This window comes from Drosophila innubila, assembly GCF_004354385.1.
Source record: "Drosophila innubila isolate TH190305 chromosome 3L unlocalized genomic scaffold, UK_Dinn_1.0 0_D_3L, whole genome shotgun sequence".
In the NCBI taxonomy this organism is placed as follows: Eukaryota; Metazoa; Arthropoda; class Insecta; order Diptera; family Drosophilidae; genus Drosophila; species Drosophila innubila.
In genome coordinates, this window is record NW_022995376.1 from 2836830 (window position 1) to 2853726 (window position 16897).

At 36.9% G+C, this 16897-nt stretch overlaps 1 protein-coding gene across 1 annotated transcript; it reads left to right on the top strand.

Annotated features, from left to right (window-relative positions):
* The first annotated feature begins 83 nt into the window (after window positions 1–83).
* Window positions 84–16897, top strand: LOC117786725 (serine protease nudel). Its single transcript, XM_034625082.1, has 16 exons — window positions 84–102; window positions 711–857; window positions 1482–2490; window positions 3461–4191; window positions 4566–5653; window positions 7087–7560; window positions 7618–7951; window positions 8904–10467; window positions 10613–10782; window positions 11565–11678; window positions 11741–12533; window positions 12590–12781; window positions 13693–14162; window positions 14622–14913; window positions 14973–15080; window positions 16267–16897. Exons 1-16 carry the CDS (start codon window positions 84–86, stop codon window positions 16814–16816), a joined length of 8055 nt encoding a protein of 2684 aa, XP_034480973.1. The 3' UTR covers window positions 16817–16897.

Consider the following 16897-nt stretch of genomic DNA (forward strand, 5'->3'; position numbering starts at 1 on the left):
AGTGAAAGTGCAAGAATCATTTCAATAAACTGTGTAAAGTGATGCAACAAATTATAAATCATAGTGAATTTCAATAATATAAAATGAAACTGACTTTGGATGGTAGGTTTACTTAATTAAAATATACCAATAGTATAATTTTAATAAATATGGTATTTATAAAAAGTTAAAAATAACATAAATAATTGGATTCATTAAAGTTAATATATATTTTTATATGTCAGGTACATAATTGTATCATATAAAAATATATATTAGATACAATTATGTACCTGACATTCTGTATATTTAATTTTAATTTAATTATTAATATTAATTGCCACATAAATCAATACACTAACGGATTCAATTTTGCTCAATTCTACAATTTTTATGGCATCAGCAATTCAATAAATTGCGAAATATTTCGCCCCGCAAAATAAGCACAACAAAAAAATTAAAGTTATTTTTTGCGCACATTTTTTTTTTATAAAAAATTGTTAAACTATGTTAAAGTTAATAACGTGTAAACATAAATTAATGCATAGCTAAGCAAAAAAGTTTTTAAACTCCTACAAAAAAGTGGATTGAGTAAGAAAAAAATTATTCGCTGTCGAGTCGAAGTTTAAATGCACTTTAAATAGTACAAAAAATAATTGAAATGTATAGTGTTTAAGTTCTAACTTGAAATGATTTGTTAGTTAGCTAAGCTTTGACCTTGACATTCCCAGAGCTGGAGGCCAAACGCTTGAAGGGTAATCCTCGACGTTTTAACCTGCCTCGTCTGCCCTGTTCCCGCATCCTGATTATATCCATCCTAGTGCTCATCGCGCTCTTGATCTCCTTGATCTATCATGGCATTGTGATTGAGAGAATGGGTAAGTTTATCTGAATTTTTTTATCAATTAATTTAAATTTAAATCTTAATTTTACCTAAAAAAATAAAATAAATATTCATTTATTAAAAAAATAATTGGTATAAGGAATGTTTGCTTTTAATTTTATACATTTTTAATTTAATTTTTTTCTAATAATTGGAACGTAACAATTATTATTTTCAAAAAATTAATTTTTAAATCAATACCAAATTTTCTGAACTAAATAAAAAAATGTTTATATAAACACTAAAATTTAAATATTATATATAAATAAAATTAACATAAATGTCTTTTATACCACATAAAGTAAAAGATATTTGCATTAAATTTTATTTATTTTAATTTTTCATTATTAAAAGCTTAAAATCAAAGTTGTATGTTGAAAAAAAAAATTTGTATTTAAAAATTATTTTAAAATGTTTTTATTTAGAAATTAAGAAATAATAAAAGATACAAATACAAATTTATTCGTATCTGGAAATATAGTAACTGGGATATTCCCATTCCTATGTTAATTATTGTAATATGGACTTTTTTATACTCTTAACTTTTATTTGCTATCCCTTATTTATAAAATTATTATTTATTAATATTTTCTATAATTTGTCTTAATACTTTTTTCAGATCGTTTGAGACAGATTATGGTGTTGAATGAGGAGCATGCTCAGAAGCTGCAGCCCATCGATGAAGAAGCCGCCTTTGTGATACGTCCGCAATCGCAGCCCTTTCACATTCCACTGAAGAAAGCGGATCCTTTGGTCCTGGCAACTGCCACAAAGAGTGAGGAGCAATCGCTGCGCATGAAGCATCTGCGTTTCAAGTTTCGCTTGAAGCAGAGACTTCGACCAAGACGCAGTCTGCAGGAAGTGGATCTCATTGATCCTCTGCAGCTGGAGGCCAACATGCAGCATATTTATACCAAGCTGAGAAGCAAGCGTGCCAAGGCGGCATTAATCCAGCTGGAGAATGAATATGTGCGTTGCAAGAAACAGACTCAAGAGGATTGCATGAATGCCTTTATGCGCATGTATCAGATGGCCAATGAGATCAATGAAAAGCTGGGCAGAATGAGGGAAATGATCAAGGGACAACTCGACTCGAGCAGCCTCGAATCTGTCGACTTTGAACCCTTTGTGCCGGCAAAGAAAACGCGAACAACTGACGCACAATTGCCAGAGGTGACAACGCCTCTGACAAATGGCAGCATTCCCACTCTCAATGGCACCACTGACACCACACTGAAGCCCAGGAGAGTGAAGATAAAACCCGCCCAGATCAGCTGGATTATCGATGGACATGGACACGATGAACAGGAGGCGTATATGGAGAATACACCAAGAGCTGTGGCCACCACTGAGCATATAAACACGACCTCAACTGTGGAGCACACTACAGTAACCTCTGTGGAGAGTACTATCACTAGCACCACTGAGAGCAGTAGAACCACCAGCACCACAATTAATCCTCTGTCAAGTCTGACAACGGAGCTGCCCGATTTGGATGCCATTGCGGATAATATCACTTGGATCTTGGATCGCTTTGATAAACCCAAAGAGATTATACACACTACTGCGGGTGGCAAAATCAAAGCTGCAACCACTGAAGCTACAGAAATTTCCACCTTAAATACAGGGTATGTCATACAACTTTCGATTATTTTTAAAAGCTTTGAAAAACCAAGAAAACAAAATTAAGTAAAATGTAAAAAAACAATAGAGCAATGGAAACAAGGAATTAATAACTTAGAAATAATATTAACGAAAATGAAGTCTAAGGAAAATAAAAACATCGATATAAGACAAATATTTCGGGCTTAAAAATTTAAAAATAAGTAAATTACAGAGCTCAAAAACTATCATATTAAAACAAAGAAAAAATATAATATAAAATTTAAAAAAACAATAGAGGGATGGAAAAAGGAATTAATAACTTAGAAATAATATAAACGAAAATGAAGTCTAAGGAAAATAAGAAAATCGATATGAGATAAATATTTCGGGCATAAAAATTAGAAGGTACAAAATAAGTAAACTACAGAGCTCAAAAACTATCATATTAAAACAAAGAAAAAATATAATATAAAATTTAAAAAAACAATAGAGGGATGGAAAAAGGAATTAATAACTTAGAAATAATATAAACGAAAATGAAGTCTAAGGAAAATAAGAAAATCGATATGAGATAAATATTTCGGGCATAAAAATTAGAAGGTACAAAATAAGTAAACTACAGAGCTCAAAAATTATCAAATTAAAACAAAGCTAAAAAATAATATTGTATTAAAACTCTCAGGAGGTTCTAGTTTTTCCCTACCCTAAAAATTATTAGGTCTAATTTTAGTTTCTTAATTTTTATGTCATGATTTCTAGTTTTGAAGTAGATTTCTTCTACCGCAAGAGATGAAATTCAAAGTTTATTATAAAAAATAGCAAGATATCAAAATTGTTTGTTTTCCCATACTTTTTTTTAATCAAATTTTAATATCCTAATATTCCTAATTTTGTTTTCTCAAACTTTATTTGCAAATTAAATGCTTGTCTTGTTTTACAATATTATTTTTTTAACATAAATATTTTTACTAATATTTCTTTAAACTCTTGTAGGGAATCGAATACAGAAGATGATCGTCTGGATTCTAGCAGTTCAACAGCAACTGGTAAAACTGAGCCCACAACAATGGCTATGGAATCACTGACAACCACAGCAGCAGCAACAGAGAAAGAGACACAATCCTCAGTGGAGCCAATGTCTACACACAGTCCAATTACAAGTACACCACTCACCACACTCAGTCCCAGCACAACCACCGCTGCCTTAGAAACTGTCAACTACACAGTGCATCCCACCAAATTGAAGCCAATAAAATACAGTTGGATTATTGATGGTGCTGAAGACAGCAACGAAGTAAGCAGCAATATCAGCACCACTCCACCAGCAACCACAGTGGCAAGCTTTGTCAACGAAACCACCACTGAGATTTCAAGAGCTGTGCATCCCTTGGACAATCCCAGCAGCATGGAGAACATGTTGGAGAGTTTTGAGCGAAATGAGCAGCAAAAGCCGCTGATTAAAGTGTCGAATGAAAGCACAACAGTTGCACCACAGCAAACGACTTCATTTGAAGAGCAAGTGAATCCACCAATTAATGTGCTGCACCACAATAAAAGCCACAACTCGAATGTCTATGATCGCACACATTGGATGCAACAATTCGAGTTGCAGGCAGCAAATGCACAGGATGAACTAATCGACACCTTTGGCAACGAACTGGATGCAAAGAGTCTGGAGCAAATGGGTCCTAAACTGAATCCAGTGAATGGCAAGACTACAAATGGTAAGTGAAGCTCATAATTCTTAATTTAAGAGTTACAAAGACTTCAAATATGTAGAATTAAATGTTAGGACAGTTACGAAAAAGTATTTTATAAAATATTGTCTCAGTAATGTTGTGTGCAAATTTCAGCCCGCTAGGTTTTACGGTTTGGGCTGTGCAATGATCAGTGAGTCAGTCAGGTCAAACTATTTTATATATATAGATGGTCTCAGCAATGTTGTGTGCAAATTTCAGCCCTTTAGGTCATTTGGTTTGTGCTGTGCAATGATCAGTGAGTCAGTCAGTCAGGTCAAAGTGTTTGAAATTTAATTAGGAAAAACATACAGAATTTTAAAATTGAAAGAGATCTAATGCAGTTGAGTTTTCACTTTCAGCTGGCGATGCCCAACTCATCACATTGTGTGCACACATTGCGCGGAAGATGAGACAGAAGGCGGCCTCGGAGTTGGCCCACGGTGGACTCGGGGACACGGAGACCTTTACGGCCTCGCCCAGTGTGCAGTTTACGAGTCGTGGCCCTGGCGGATTTCCCGTATCCGGCGAGACAATGAAGGCTTCGGCACAGTTTATGTTCAATCCGAACTTTGGCATGCCGAGTATTCCGGTTTGTTTCTACATGACGCCAGCGAACTTCCGGATGCCCATGTGGTCGCCAACGCCATCGTTTATGGGCATGCAGGGCGGACACTTTGGTGGCTCCTCCAATGCTGGTGGCAATGGCGGCATCTTCTTTGTGCCCCAGCAACAATTCGGACCGACGGGCAATTTCTTTGGCGGCACAGCGGGCACAGCTGGTGGTTCACAGAATCAGCTGCCGAACATCTTCTCGAAGAATGCCTCACCTCAGAAGCAGGGCAATGGACAGCAGCAGGTCTACTGCACCTACATGCAGAATCAGAACCAGGCTCACAACCAGGCACAGACTCAGCCCATCCAAGGGAATCTCTCGCCGGGCAGTCAGTCTGGTTTCTCCAATGCCAACTTCAAGATGCGTCATGCGAATCAAACGGGAGTCGGCGCCCATCAAAGTCAGATCATCTACGCCTCCTATATGGACGCGCCGCAACAGATGCTGGAGCGGCACAGCTGCCCGGCTGCGGATCAGGTGGCCTGCTATGGGAAGAAGGAATGTATTGCCGCCTCCAACTGGTGCAACAATGTCGTGGATTGCTCCGATGGCAGCGATGAATCCGCCTGCACCTGCGCCGATCGCCTGGATGAGGAGCGTCTTTGCGATGGCTACGAGGACTGTCCCATGGGCGAGGATGAGCTGGGCTGCTTTGGCTGCGAATCCCTGGCTCACTCCTGCTACGCGAATGCGGAGGAATATGCTCGACACAATCGCTCCACCTTGTCCATGTGCTACAGTCGCCTGGAGCGCTGTGATGGCTTCCAGAACTGCTTCAATGGTCGCGATGAGTTGCACTGTAATATGCTGGTCACGGATGTGGCAACTCACATGGTAAGCATAGCTCTGAAAATATATAATTCTTATTCTTCAACAAATTAATTAATGAAAAGATTTTAGTTATACGATTTCTATTTATGGATCAACTAAATTGAAAATAAATTAATTTTTATTTTCATTTTAATTCATTTCTGTTTTTAAATTGCATAAGTTTCTATTCTTACATTTAATAATAATTCTAATTTATATTTCAAAAACCATTTTTGAAATATTCAATATTTTTTCTGAAAATAAGTTTATTTGAATTTTTTTTTTATATTTGATTTTTCGTAGAAAAAAAATGTAAAATTAATTTTTATATTCTAAAGTTTTATTTTTTTTCTAAAAACACATCCTTTAACTTTTATATTACTTAAGCACATTAAAAAATTATTTTAATTTAATTCTAAGTAAAAATTGAGATTTATTTGGTATATAATATTATTTTTTATTCAGATGAAAATAGAGCTCAAATTAATTTATTATAATTCAATATCAAATTTTTTGTTAAATCTAATTTTAAAACGTGTTATAATTATTTCTAATTATTTATTTACATAAAACATACTATTTTTTGATGAAGTGAATTGAAAATAAATAAAATTTTCATTTTAATCAATTGATTTTTTATGAAAATTATAATTTAAATTTGTATTTAAAAACCATATTTATAAATATTATATTTAATTTCTAAACCATTAAGTTTTATTTAAAAAACAAATTTTAAAATGTGTTTTAATTATTTCTATTTATTTATTATCATAAAATGAAGGGCTTAAATATTCTTATTCTTCAATAAATTAAATTCGTTAAAAGTTATCCGCATGAAAAGATTTCAGTTATATTATATTTTCAAGAAGTGAATTGTAAATATATTAAATTTCATTTTCATTTTAATTAATTGATTCTTTAATAAAAATGATAGTTTAAATATTTATTTCAAACCATATTTATAAAAATTTAATTTTATTTCTAAATCATTAAGTTTTATTTAAAAATCAAATTTTAAAATGTGCTTTAATTATTTCTAATTATTTATTATCATAAAATTAAAGGCTAAAATATTCTTATTCGTCAATAAATTAAATCCGTAATAAGTTATCCGGATAAAAAGATTTCAGTTATACTATTTTTTGATAAAGTGAATTGAAAATAAATTAAATTTAAGTTTCATTTTAATCAATAGATTCTTTAAAAATAAGGATAATTTAAATTTTTATTTTAAAACCATATTTATAAAGATTATATTTTATTTCTAAATCATTAAGTTTTATTTAAAAATCAAATTCTAAAATGTGTTTTGATTATTTATTTTCATACAATTAGGGGCTAAAATATTATTTTCATTATTTAATTTAAGTTGTTAGTTTACATTTTATATTTAAATATACGTTTAATCGTTTTGAAAATATAAATTTAAATTGAATTATTATAACATCTCTTTTCAGTCCCATGCCGCATCTGCCTCCGAGGGTTATCTGTATAGGAATCATCGTGGCGATTGGTATCCGGTGTGCAACAATGGTGGCAAGTGGGCAGCAGCTGCCTGCGAGCTGCAGGATGTGAATCAACCCACAGATCTGAGCTTCAGGCAGTTGACATTGTCGGGTCCATTCATTGAGCCCTCGCTGCATGCGGGAATTCACTTTGCCCAGGGCTGTCATGGACGCAATGATCACGATACGCTGGTGGATCATGTGGCGTATGTCAAGTGTCCGCCTGTAAAATGTGGATTACCCAGTAGGCAGCCAGAGCAGCTTATAAAACGCTCCAAGAGAGCAACGTTTAAGGATCCAGAGGAGCAGGAGAAGGGAAGAATTGTAGGTGGCGGTTATGCGAATCCTTTGCAGTGGCCTTTTGTGGTGGCCATCTATCGGGATGGCAAGTTCCATTGCGGAGGCACCATCTACACAGAGCGTTGGGTAAGCTGTTGTCTTCAAGAAGCCAATGAATCCCATTCTAATCTCTATTCCCTACAGATCATCAGTGCTGCTCATTGTGTCATTAATTTTTCCAAGTATTATTATGAGATACGTGCTGGACTCTTGCGCCGCTCCAGCTACGCTCCAACCACGCAGATCCAAACAGTTTCCCACGTCGTGGTGCATCAGGGATACGAGCGGAGAAGCATGCGCAATGATCTCTCCCTGCTGCGAGTCGCATCTCCTCTGCAGTTCAATCGTTGGGTCAAACCCATCTGTATGCCGGACAAGGGACGCACCACCTTTGGCGATGATTGGATCTGGGGACCTGAGGAGCACACTCTCTGCACCGCTGTTGGCTGGGGTGCCATTAGAGAGAAGGGTCCAAGCAGTGAGTGATCATTTGGGGTTGCTTATTACCTATTAACTATATAGCCATATGTCGGAATAGACCGAATCGACTTACTTGACTTCAAACTGTCATAACTTTGCCAAAACTTGATCGATTTTCATGCGGAATATCATTATGATAATTTTTTGGCCTCTTAATTGATTCTGCATCAAAATATTTTTGATTTTTAACATTCCATATTTTTCCCATATCACTGTCTATTTTATGCGGACTTTGCCTTGACTTTGCCCTGGACACTTACTCAAAAACTTCAAACTTTCATAACTTTGACAAAACTCAATCGATTTTCATGAGGAATATCGTTTTAATCATTATTTGGCCTCTACTTTGATTCTGCATCAAAATATTATTCACATAAAAAATTTCCCTCACTGTCAATTTTTTCGGTATTTTCCATACTACCCCCTTGACACTTTTTCAAAAACTTCAAATTCGCATAACTTTGCCAAAACTTGACCGATTTTCATGCGGATTACCATTTTGATCATTATTTGGCCTCAACTTTGATTCTGCATCAAAATATTATTCACATAAAAAATTTCCCTCACTGTCAATTTTTTCGGTATTTTCCATACTACCCCCTTGACACTTTTTCAAAAACTTCAAAATCGCATAACTTTGCCAAAACTTGACCGATTTTCATGCGGAATACCATTTTGATCATTATTTGGCCTCTACTTTGATTCTGCATCAAAATATTATTCACATAAAAAATTTCCCTCACTGTCAATTTTTTCGGTATTTTCCATACTACCCCCTTGACACTTTTTCAAAAACTTCAAAATCGCATAACTTTGCCAAAACTTGACCGATTTTCATGCGGATTATCATTCTGATCATTATTTGGCCCCTTATTTAATTCTGCATCAAAATATATATTTTTAAAAATTGAATTTTTTCCCTCTCTGTCCACCTTCAATCCACACTCCAGGTGATCCATTGCGTCAGGTGATTTTGCCCATACGCAAACGCTGCACAGATCCCGAGGATCAGGCTTCGGAGGATGTTTGCGCTGGCGATCCGGATGGTGGACGCGATGCCTGTCAAGGAGATTCAGGTGGACCGCTCTTCTGTCGCAGTGTGAATCACACGGATGAATGGTATCTGGCGGGAGTTGTGAGCCATGGCAATGGTTGTGGTCGACCCAAGGAGTTCGGTGTCTACACGAGAGTTGCTCTCTACCTCGACTGGCTGGAGTTGGCTGTGAATCCTCGCCTGCTGCCGGCGAAGCAACCAATCCAACTCTGTCCAGGATTCATGTGCGTCTGGGGTGGGAAACGTTGCATTGCCCAGCGACAACGTTGTGACCGCCAAGTCGATTGCTTGGGAGGCGAGGATGAAGTTGGCTGTGCCTACAACTTTATACCCGACATGGTTGGCAGCAAACTGAATGTGAGTGCAACCACAGAAAGTGATTATTATCCAGAGGATATGGAAAAACAAAAGTTGATAAATAAACAGCGACAGGATGTGGCGATTGAGGATGAGGATTTGTTTGCAGACATTGAAGCCAAGCAGCAGAATACAACAACAGCAACAACTGCAACGACTGAGAGTTTCATTTCCACAATTGTTGAAGGGGAAAACACACAAATAACTGAGAATACTGTGGAAAATGATGCAACAACATCAGCAGCAATGTCAGCAACTTTAGCAACAACACTGCCAGCTGAAGAAACAACCACATTTGCAACAGCAACAACATCTCCCACAGCAACAACGTCTCCCACAGCAGCAACCTCTCCCTCAGCAACAACGTCTCCCTCAGCAACAACATCTCCCTCAGCAACATTCCCCACAACAACATTAGCTTCAATAACATCCACAACTTTGTCTCCCAGCACAACAACAACTTGGCCAACTTCAACGGAGGATTTCATGAGATTAACAGATTTAGTTACGCAACTTCTGCAGGAGACAACGACAACGACAACAACAACAAATGCTAAAGAGTTGACAACCATAACAACGGATGCACCCAGTTTAACCACAGCAACTATTAAAGAAACAACAATGAAAGGAACAACAACTGAAATAGAAACAACAATGAAAGGAACAACAACTGAAATAGAAGCAACAACTTATTTAGCAACAACAGCAACAGATATAGAGACAACAACAATTGAGGGTTCTAGCTTGACGAACAACAATACAACGGATACTTGGACAGAACCAGCAACAGTGGAGACAACAACGAAAGAGTTAAAAATAAAAGAGACATCAGCAATGGATACAACAACAATGGAAACAACAACCAAGCAGACAACAACACAGTCAACAACAAAAGAGTTGACAACGACACCATTAACAATAAAAGATTCAGCTATGTCAGAGACAATAAAGACACATTCAACATTAGCTCAACCCACAGCAACAACAACTGCAACAACAACTACAAGCACTACAACTACAACAACATCGGCAACAACAACCACAACAGTACACAGCAAAGTTAGCCCAAAGTCGCAGCTGCTTCACAAGTTTATTTGTCAAAAGTAAGTTAATATTTCAATGATTACATCAAATTAATTTCATTATCTTTCGGTTACTAGTTAATTGATGTAAAGATAGAATTGGTTGCTGAATGACATTAAATAAAATTAATTTACATATTGATTTTTAAATGTTTCTACCCTTCAGAATGCCACAAATTGTGGATCTGTCGCATCGCTGTGATCGCAAACTGGACTGTGAGGATGGCACCGATGAATTGGACTGCAATTGTCGGGATTATCTAAAGGGCAGTCTAAGTGTCCTCATATGCGATGGAAAATCGGACTGTGAGGATCTGAGTGATGAACAGAATTGTGGTAAGTAATTTCTAAATAAACTGCAACACTTTTGCAACTATAGTAAAATAGATTCAACAGCATAAATATCACAAGTAAATAGATTATTATAACTAAATAACTGGGAATAATTAATAAGCATAAGATAATTCGGTGAATATGTTTTCATCAGGGACCGTAACAGTTTTAAGTTTTAAAAATTAAAATTGCAACTTAACAACTATTTTCAAACTTTTATTTAAAAGTTACGAAATAACACTTATTTTTTATTTCTATTTAAAAAAGTGCAAAATATTTAGATAGCAATTTATATTTAAAAGTTTAAAAATATCACTTTAATCTTGATTTTTTCAATAAAAATTTAAAATAAGTGCAATTTTCGATTTTTATTTAAACTGTCACAAATAACAGCTATTCAATAACTTTTGCATAAATATCAAAAAAATAAAAATTAATTAAGTATCTTTAGAACCAATTGGTGTATTAAAAAAAAATTAAGATATTCCTATTTTTAATTTAACTGTCACAAATAAGAGTTATTCAATAACTTTTGAATAATTATCAAAAAAATAAAAGTTAATTAAATATCTTTGGAACCAATTGGTGTATTAAAAAAAATTTAAGATATTCCTTTTTTTCTTTTAACTGTCACAAATAAGAGTTATTCAATAACTTTTGAATAAATATCAAAAAAATAAAAATTAAGTAAATATCTTTTGAACCAATTGGTGTATTAAAAAAATTTTAAATATTCTTATTCTATGATTCAATTCCTTAATAATAATAAATTAATTAATGCACAGGCAGCTGTCAGGATAACGAGTTCCACTGTGCGCTCTCCAAGAGCTGTTTGCCGCTCTCCAAGCGTTGTGACAATGTCGTGGACTGCAAGTTCAAGGAGGACGAAAAGGATTGCTGTGAGTATACACAAAGCCAACTCTTGAGTCGACATTAATCATCGTTTTACACCATTTAACAGTTGCCTTAACCAATGGCCATGATGTGCATTACGATGCCCATCAGCAGCCCAGGTTCAGCAGCGTTGGCATCTTCTCCAAGAATGCACATGGAACCTGGCGAGTTGTCTGTGCCCATGAGACGGGATTCCATGAGCATCAGTCCGAAACGGCGGATTCAGTGTGTGCTCTGTTGGGTTTCCATGGTGCACACTTTTACAACAGCAGCGAGTTTGTTAGCCAGAAGGGAATGCATGCCATAACACCAGAGTTGTCGAAGCAGCGATTTCTGGTTGGAGCACCTCTGGATGCTCTAATGGGTGACAATGAGCACTTTTTACCCCATCATGATCAGACTCATCATCATCGAAAGCTGTCCAGGCAGCACAAGGATGCCGTTCACACCAATTCCCACAAGTGTCTGGGCATCTATGTGGAATGTAATCCACGTGCGAATACAACAGTTCCCATCAAGACATTCAGCGCTGGACAGGCTGTCAAACCGAATCCCTCGGATCATCTGCCAGCCTTACTTCCCACTATTGAAACTCACAATATGCCCAATGTGCACTTTAAGCCACATTTGCCAGCACAAATGGTCAACAAGAAGGATGAGATAATGGATCGCTTGGACATTTTGATCAAGAGCAAGAAAAACAAGACATTGCTGGTGCAGGATCAGCTGCATGAGGCCATTGAGGAGCTGCATTGGCCCTGGCTAGCAGATGTCTATGCGAATGGCGAACTCTGGTGTCTGGGCGTGCTCCTGGATAAGCACTGGCTCCTCGTACACGAGAGTTGTCTCTCAGGCATCAGGTAACTTAAATGATATCTTTATTTATGATTTCTTCTAATATGTTAATCCTCTGCAGCTTTGATACCCACTATATTACCGCTCTGTTTGGTGGTGGCAAGACTCGACGCTCCTTGCATCGCAGCAACCACGAGCAAATTCGCCGTGTCGACTGCTTTGAGGCGGTGCCCAGGTCAAATGTTCTGCTCTATCATCTGGAGCAGCCGGCTAGATTTACGCACCATGTGCTGCCCACCTTTTTGCCGGACACGTAAGCATTGTTAAATATAACCCACAAAAAAAACCTCTAAACGAGGTAAAAGTCTAGTGACGAAAGCAATTTCTAGCCCCAAAATTTCTGATATCCAATTTTGTGACAAACAAAATTCAGTTTAATCTTTAAATTTTAAATAAAAATATAAATTAATAAAAAAATAATAAAACAAAATATAAAAAATAAACAAAAAAAAAAAAAAAGCGAAAATTGGCATTGTGCACTTTGTTTCATATACCAAAAAACGCGAAATTGTACGTATTACAACATATCAAAATTTAATAGAAATCGTTAGAGCCGTTTTGTCGGAAATCGCCAAAATGTAAGCTAAAAAACTTTATTTCACCTGTAAAATGTTACCTGAGTACTTTAGAAATAAACATTAAAGGCACGCATAAGAGCCCTCAATCACACCTTTCCAATAATATATAGAACATATCGGTAGCTTTTATAGTTTGGAAACTGTTGAGGTTTCAATTTTAGCGGGATTTAGCGTTTTCCCGCTAAACTAGCGGTTTTTTCGAAAAGTCGTAGAACAAACATTTCTAGATTTTCGAAAAGGAATAAATCCCCATCATTACATTTAAGCTTCTTTAGCGATTTGATGCAAACAGACAAACAGACAAATAAACTGACTTTTCATTTCATTTTGAGAAGTCCACTAAAATTTTCAAATTTATTTATCTTTTGAGCCAGTTATCGGATTTGGGTGATTGAGGTATCAAGTTAGGACTAAACCTTTCGATCGGTATATAACTTGATCTGATCGGACAGTCGTAGCAAATTTTCCAACTTAGCTGTATATATAGTTAGTCGCCTTTCGTACCCTTCGTGCTGCTTTCGTCACTAGCGCGAGCTGCCGTCCGCAGTGATTTATTAATTTATAATTATACCTATTCCCAACACAGATCAAGTCAGCAGGAAGAGGAGGCAGAGGATTGCATCAGCGTGCTGCATGATGATCTCTCCGGACGCATTAAAACCGTGGCCATTACCAAGTCGAACAGTGATAGCGACTGCAGTTCCTGCTATCAGCTGCAGGAGCAGCGACCGCCTGGCAATTTAATGCGAATGCTTAATGTCAGCGCCGAGGATATGGCTTCCATATCAGAGGAAGTGGAACTGATAAGCGGTGTCGCTACCAAGGAGCTGCCTGCTCTAACAAAATTCACCAGCTGCTCGCAGTTTGGCCAGAAGAACTACAGTGACACTCAGAGTCATCCCAGCGATCAGGGCGTGCTTGTCTGTCGCCACGCCCACTCGGGCTGGTATCCCACCGCCATTTTCAGCTATAACAATACAAATTGTCACAGCTTCAAGGCGCCTTTTGGCATCCGGACACTGGAACAGTCCTACAGAACGCTGCAGGATATAATGGGTATTTAAATTCGAAATTTTATTTTTATTTATTTATGCACGACTAAAAGCAGTCGGCAAACAAAAAATTACCAAGTATAAAAATTAAGTTAAAGATTAAAAATACAAATACAATTAAAAATAAATTATGAACTGTAACGAAAATAAAAAATTATAGTTAGATCTGGGGTAAGCAAAAATTATAAATGATCCAACATTTGTTGCTAGGATTGGGGAAAACCCAGAAAAACCCAATCAGATCAATTAAGATTAGTATTGTTAATAACAATAGTATGAATGTTAGACTAGTATAAAGTAACATAACAAGTTATTAGTATTAGTAAGGTCAGGGATTTAACGATAAATATTGGAAAATTGCGGATTTTAGGGAAGGGAGAGGGAGAGAGAGTTCTGAGAAGAAAACGTGAAAGAGGCTATTATAGGTAGTACTTAATTATTAAATTATTCTTACATTCTTTAGATCAAGCACATTGCAACAATGTGCAGTCAATGCCAGCTTGTGCCACACATCGTTGTCCTTTGGGCGCCTGTTTGTCGCAGTCCTCTTTATGCGATGGTCGCAGCGATTGCCATGATAATAGCGATGAGGAGGAATCCAAATGCCGTGAGCTCAAGCAACGCTGTGCACCGGGTGAAATGAAATGCCGCTCCAGCTCCAAGTGTGTGCACAAGAGCAAGTTCTGTGACCATGTGCCAGACTGTGAGGACATGACGGATGAACCCACCATATGCAGCTGCTTTACGTATTTACAGTGAGCTAAAAACCGCATTATATTGTTGAAATAGTGAATTAATAGACTGTTATTTATAGAGCCACAGATCCGTCCAAGATCTGTGATGGCAAGCGCAATTGCTGGGATAAAAGCGATGAGAGCTCCGTGCTCTGCAATTGCACGGCGGATCACTTTCAATGCACTTCGTAAGTGAAAAAGAAACGAATTCTTTTAAGATAAAACAAAACATAAAGAAAACAAACTAGAAAGCTTGTAATTTGGAAGAAGTGTAAGGAACTATTCCTATTCCAATTTCCTATTTACTGCTTTCTTTTTATACCCGTTACTTAAAAAATAAGTAAAAGGGTATATTGTGTTCGTTGGAATGTATGTAACAGGGAGACACTATAAAGTATATATATTCTTGATCAGCATCAATAGCCGAGTCGATATAGCCATGTGTGTCTGTCCGTCTGTCCGTCCGTCCGTCCGTATGAACAAAAGGATCTCAGAGACTATAAGAGATAGAGATACCAAACTTTCACTCACAGACTTTTATATACCTTACGCAGATCAAGTTTGTTTCAAATTTAAGCCACGCCCCCCTCCGCCCCCGAAAATAGCGAAAAACCTTTTGCTCTTCTGTTTGAACAAAGGGATCTAAGAGACTATAAGAGATAGCGTAACCAAATTTGACAGACAGATTTCTATATACCTTACGCAGATCAAGTTTGTTTCAAATTTAAGCCACGCCCCCCTTCGCCCCCGAAAATCGCGAAAAACCACCACACCCACAGTTTTTATGATAATACGTTTTTGTGGGTATTAGAGTTGCAAGTTGCTATTATCTATTATTCTATAAAATCGCAGCAAGATCGGACAAGTAGAACAGCAGTATTAACATGCCGAAGCTCTTGAAGCAAAATTAGCTCCTTAGAGTATGCAATAGTTTTAATATTATTAGACTTAACAAAAATGCAAAATGGTATTGACATTTAGCAAAATTATAAACCTGAAGAAGTTGCTAATTTAAATTTTTTTGAATCGACAACTAAGTAACAACAGCAACACAATATGCCAAGCAAACTTTTCTGTCATTCTTGTGCCTAAGAGTTCTCAACTGGATTCAGGCAATATAAAATAACAAAAATTAATAATAACAAAATCCTTTTTTCTTAAAAAAAAAAATTCTTAAAAAAATACTTTTATACATATTAAAGTTAAGTAACGGGTATCCTATAGTCGGGATCTCGACTATAACTTTTCCCACTTGTTTCCAACCTTATATTGGTTTCGTTCAGATTTGTTCCGCATTATTTTGCTGCTTTGTTTTTGTAGTTCTTATACAAATACTTGATGCAGATTTCTGACTATAACTCTTTTTATGTACAGCTCTCCGGGGGATTGCATACCACGTGACTTTGTGTGCGACAAGCAGCCGGATTGTCCCAATGGCGAGGATGAGCGCTACTGCTTTGGCATTGAGCAACCGCTGCAGGAGCAACAAATGGACTATTGGTCAGGTCATCAGCACTCTGGGTCACAGTATGGCCAGGTTATTGAGCAGTCGTATGGCATTTGGCACACCAAATGCTTTCCCAAGAGCACACCTCCAAGCACCGCTGAAGTGCGTGAGATTTGCCGAAAACTTGGCTATAATCCGGATCGACAGCCCAGCTATAGACTCATAGACGATGCCGCCAATGAGGCAGTGCGTACTTATGAGTGGGCAGATCGACGAGGACGCAATTTCAGCAATGACACCTTGGTGGGCAAGTATCGAGACTCCACCAAGGCGCAGATCATTAGTAAATTCTCCCCGCTGCAATTAAATGAGCGTCTCACGCTCTTCCTCAAACCAAGTCGTCCCATTGCGGAGCTGGTCAGATGGAACTCCACGGATTCGAGTCATTGCTTCAGGCTGGAAATACGCTGTGCCTGATTTTCCGATTTTCCTATTTGTTTTTTTCTTTTTGTACGTTTTAGTAGCAAAATAAAAAACAACATTCAATTTTTATAATTA

Excerpts from the sequence above, each read along its gene's own strand:
- LOC117786725 (XM_034625082.1), top strand. Across the intron at positions 2,491-3,460 it reads ATTTCCACCTTAAATACAGG|GGAATCGAATACAGAAGATG; the intron begins GTATGTCATACA and ends AAACTCTTGTAG. Across the intron at positions 10,468-10,612 it reads CACAAGTTTATTTGTCAAAA|AATGCCACAAATTGTGGATC; the intron begins GTAAGTTAATAT and ends TCTACCCTTCAG.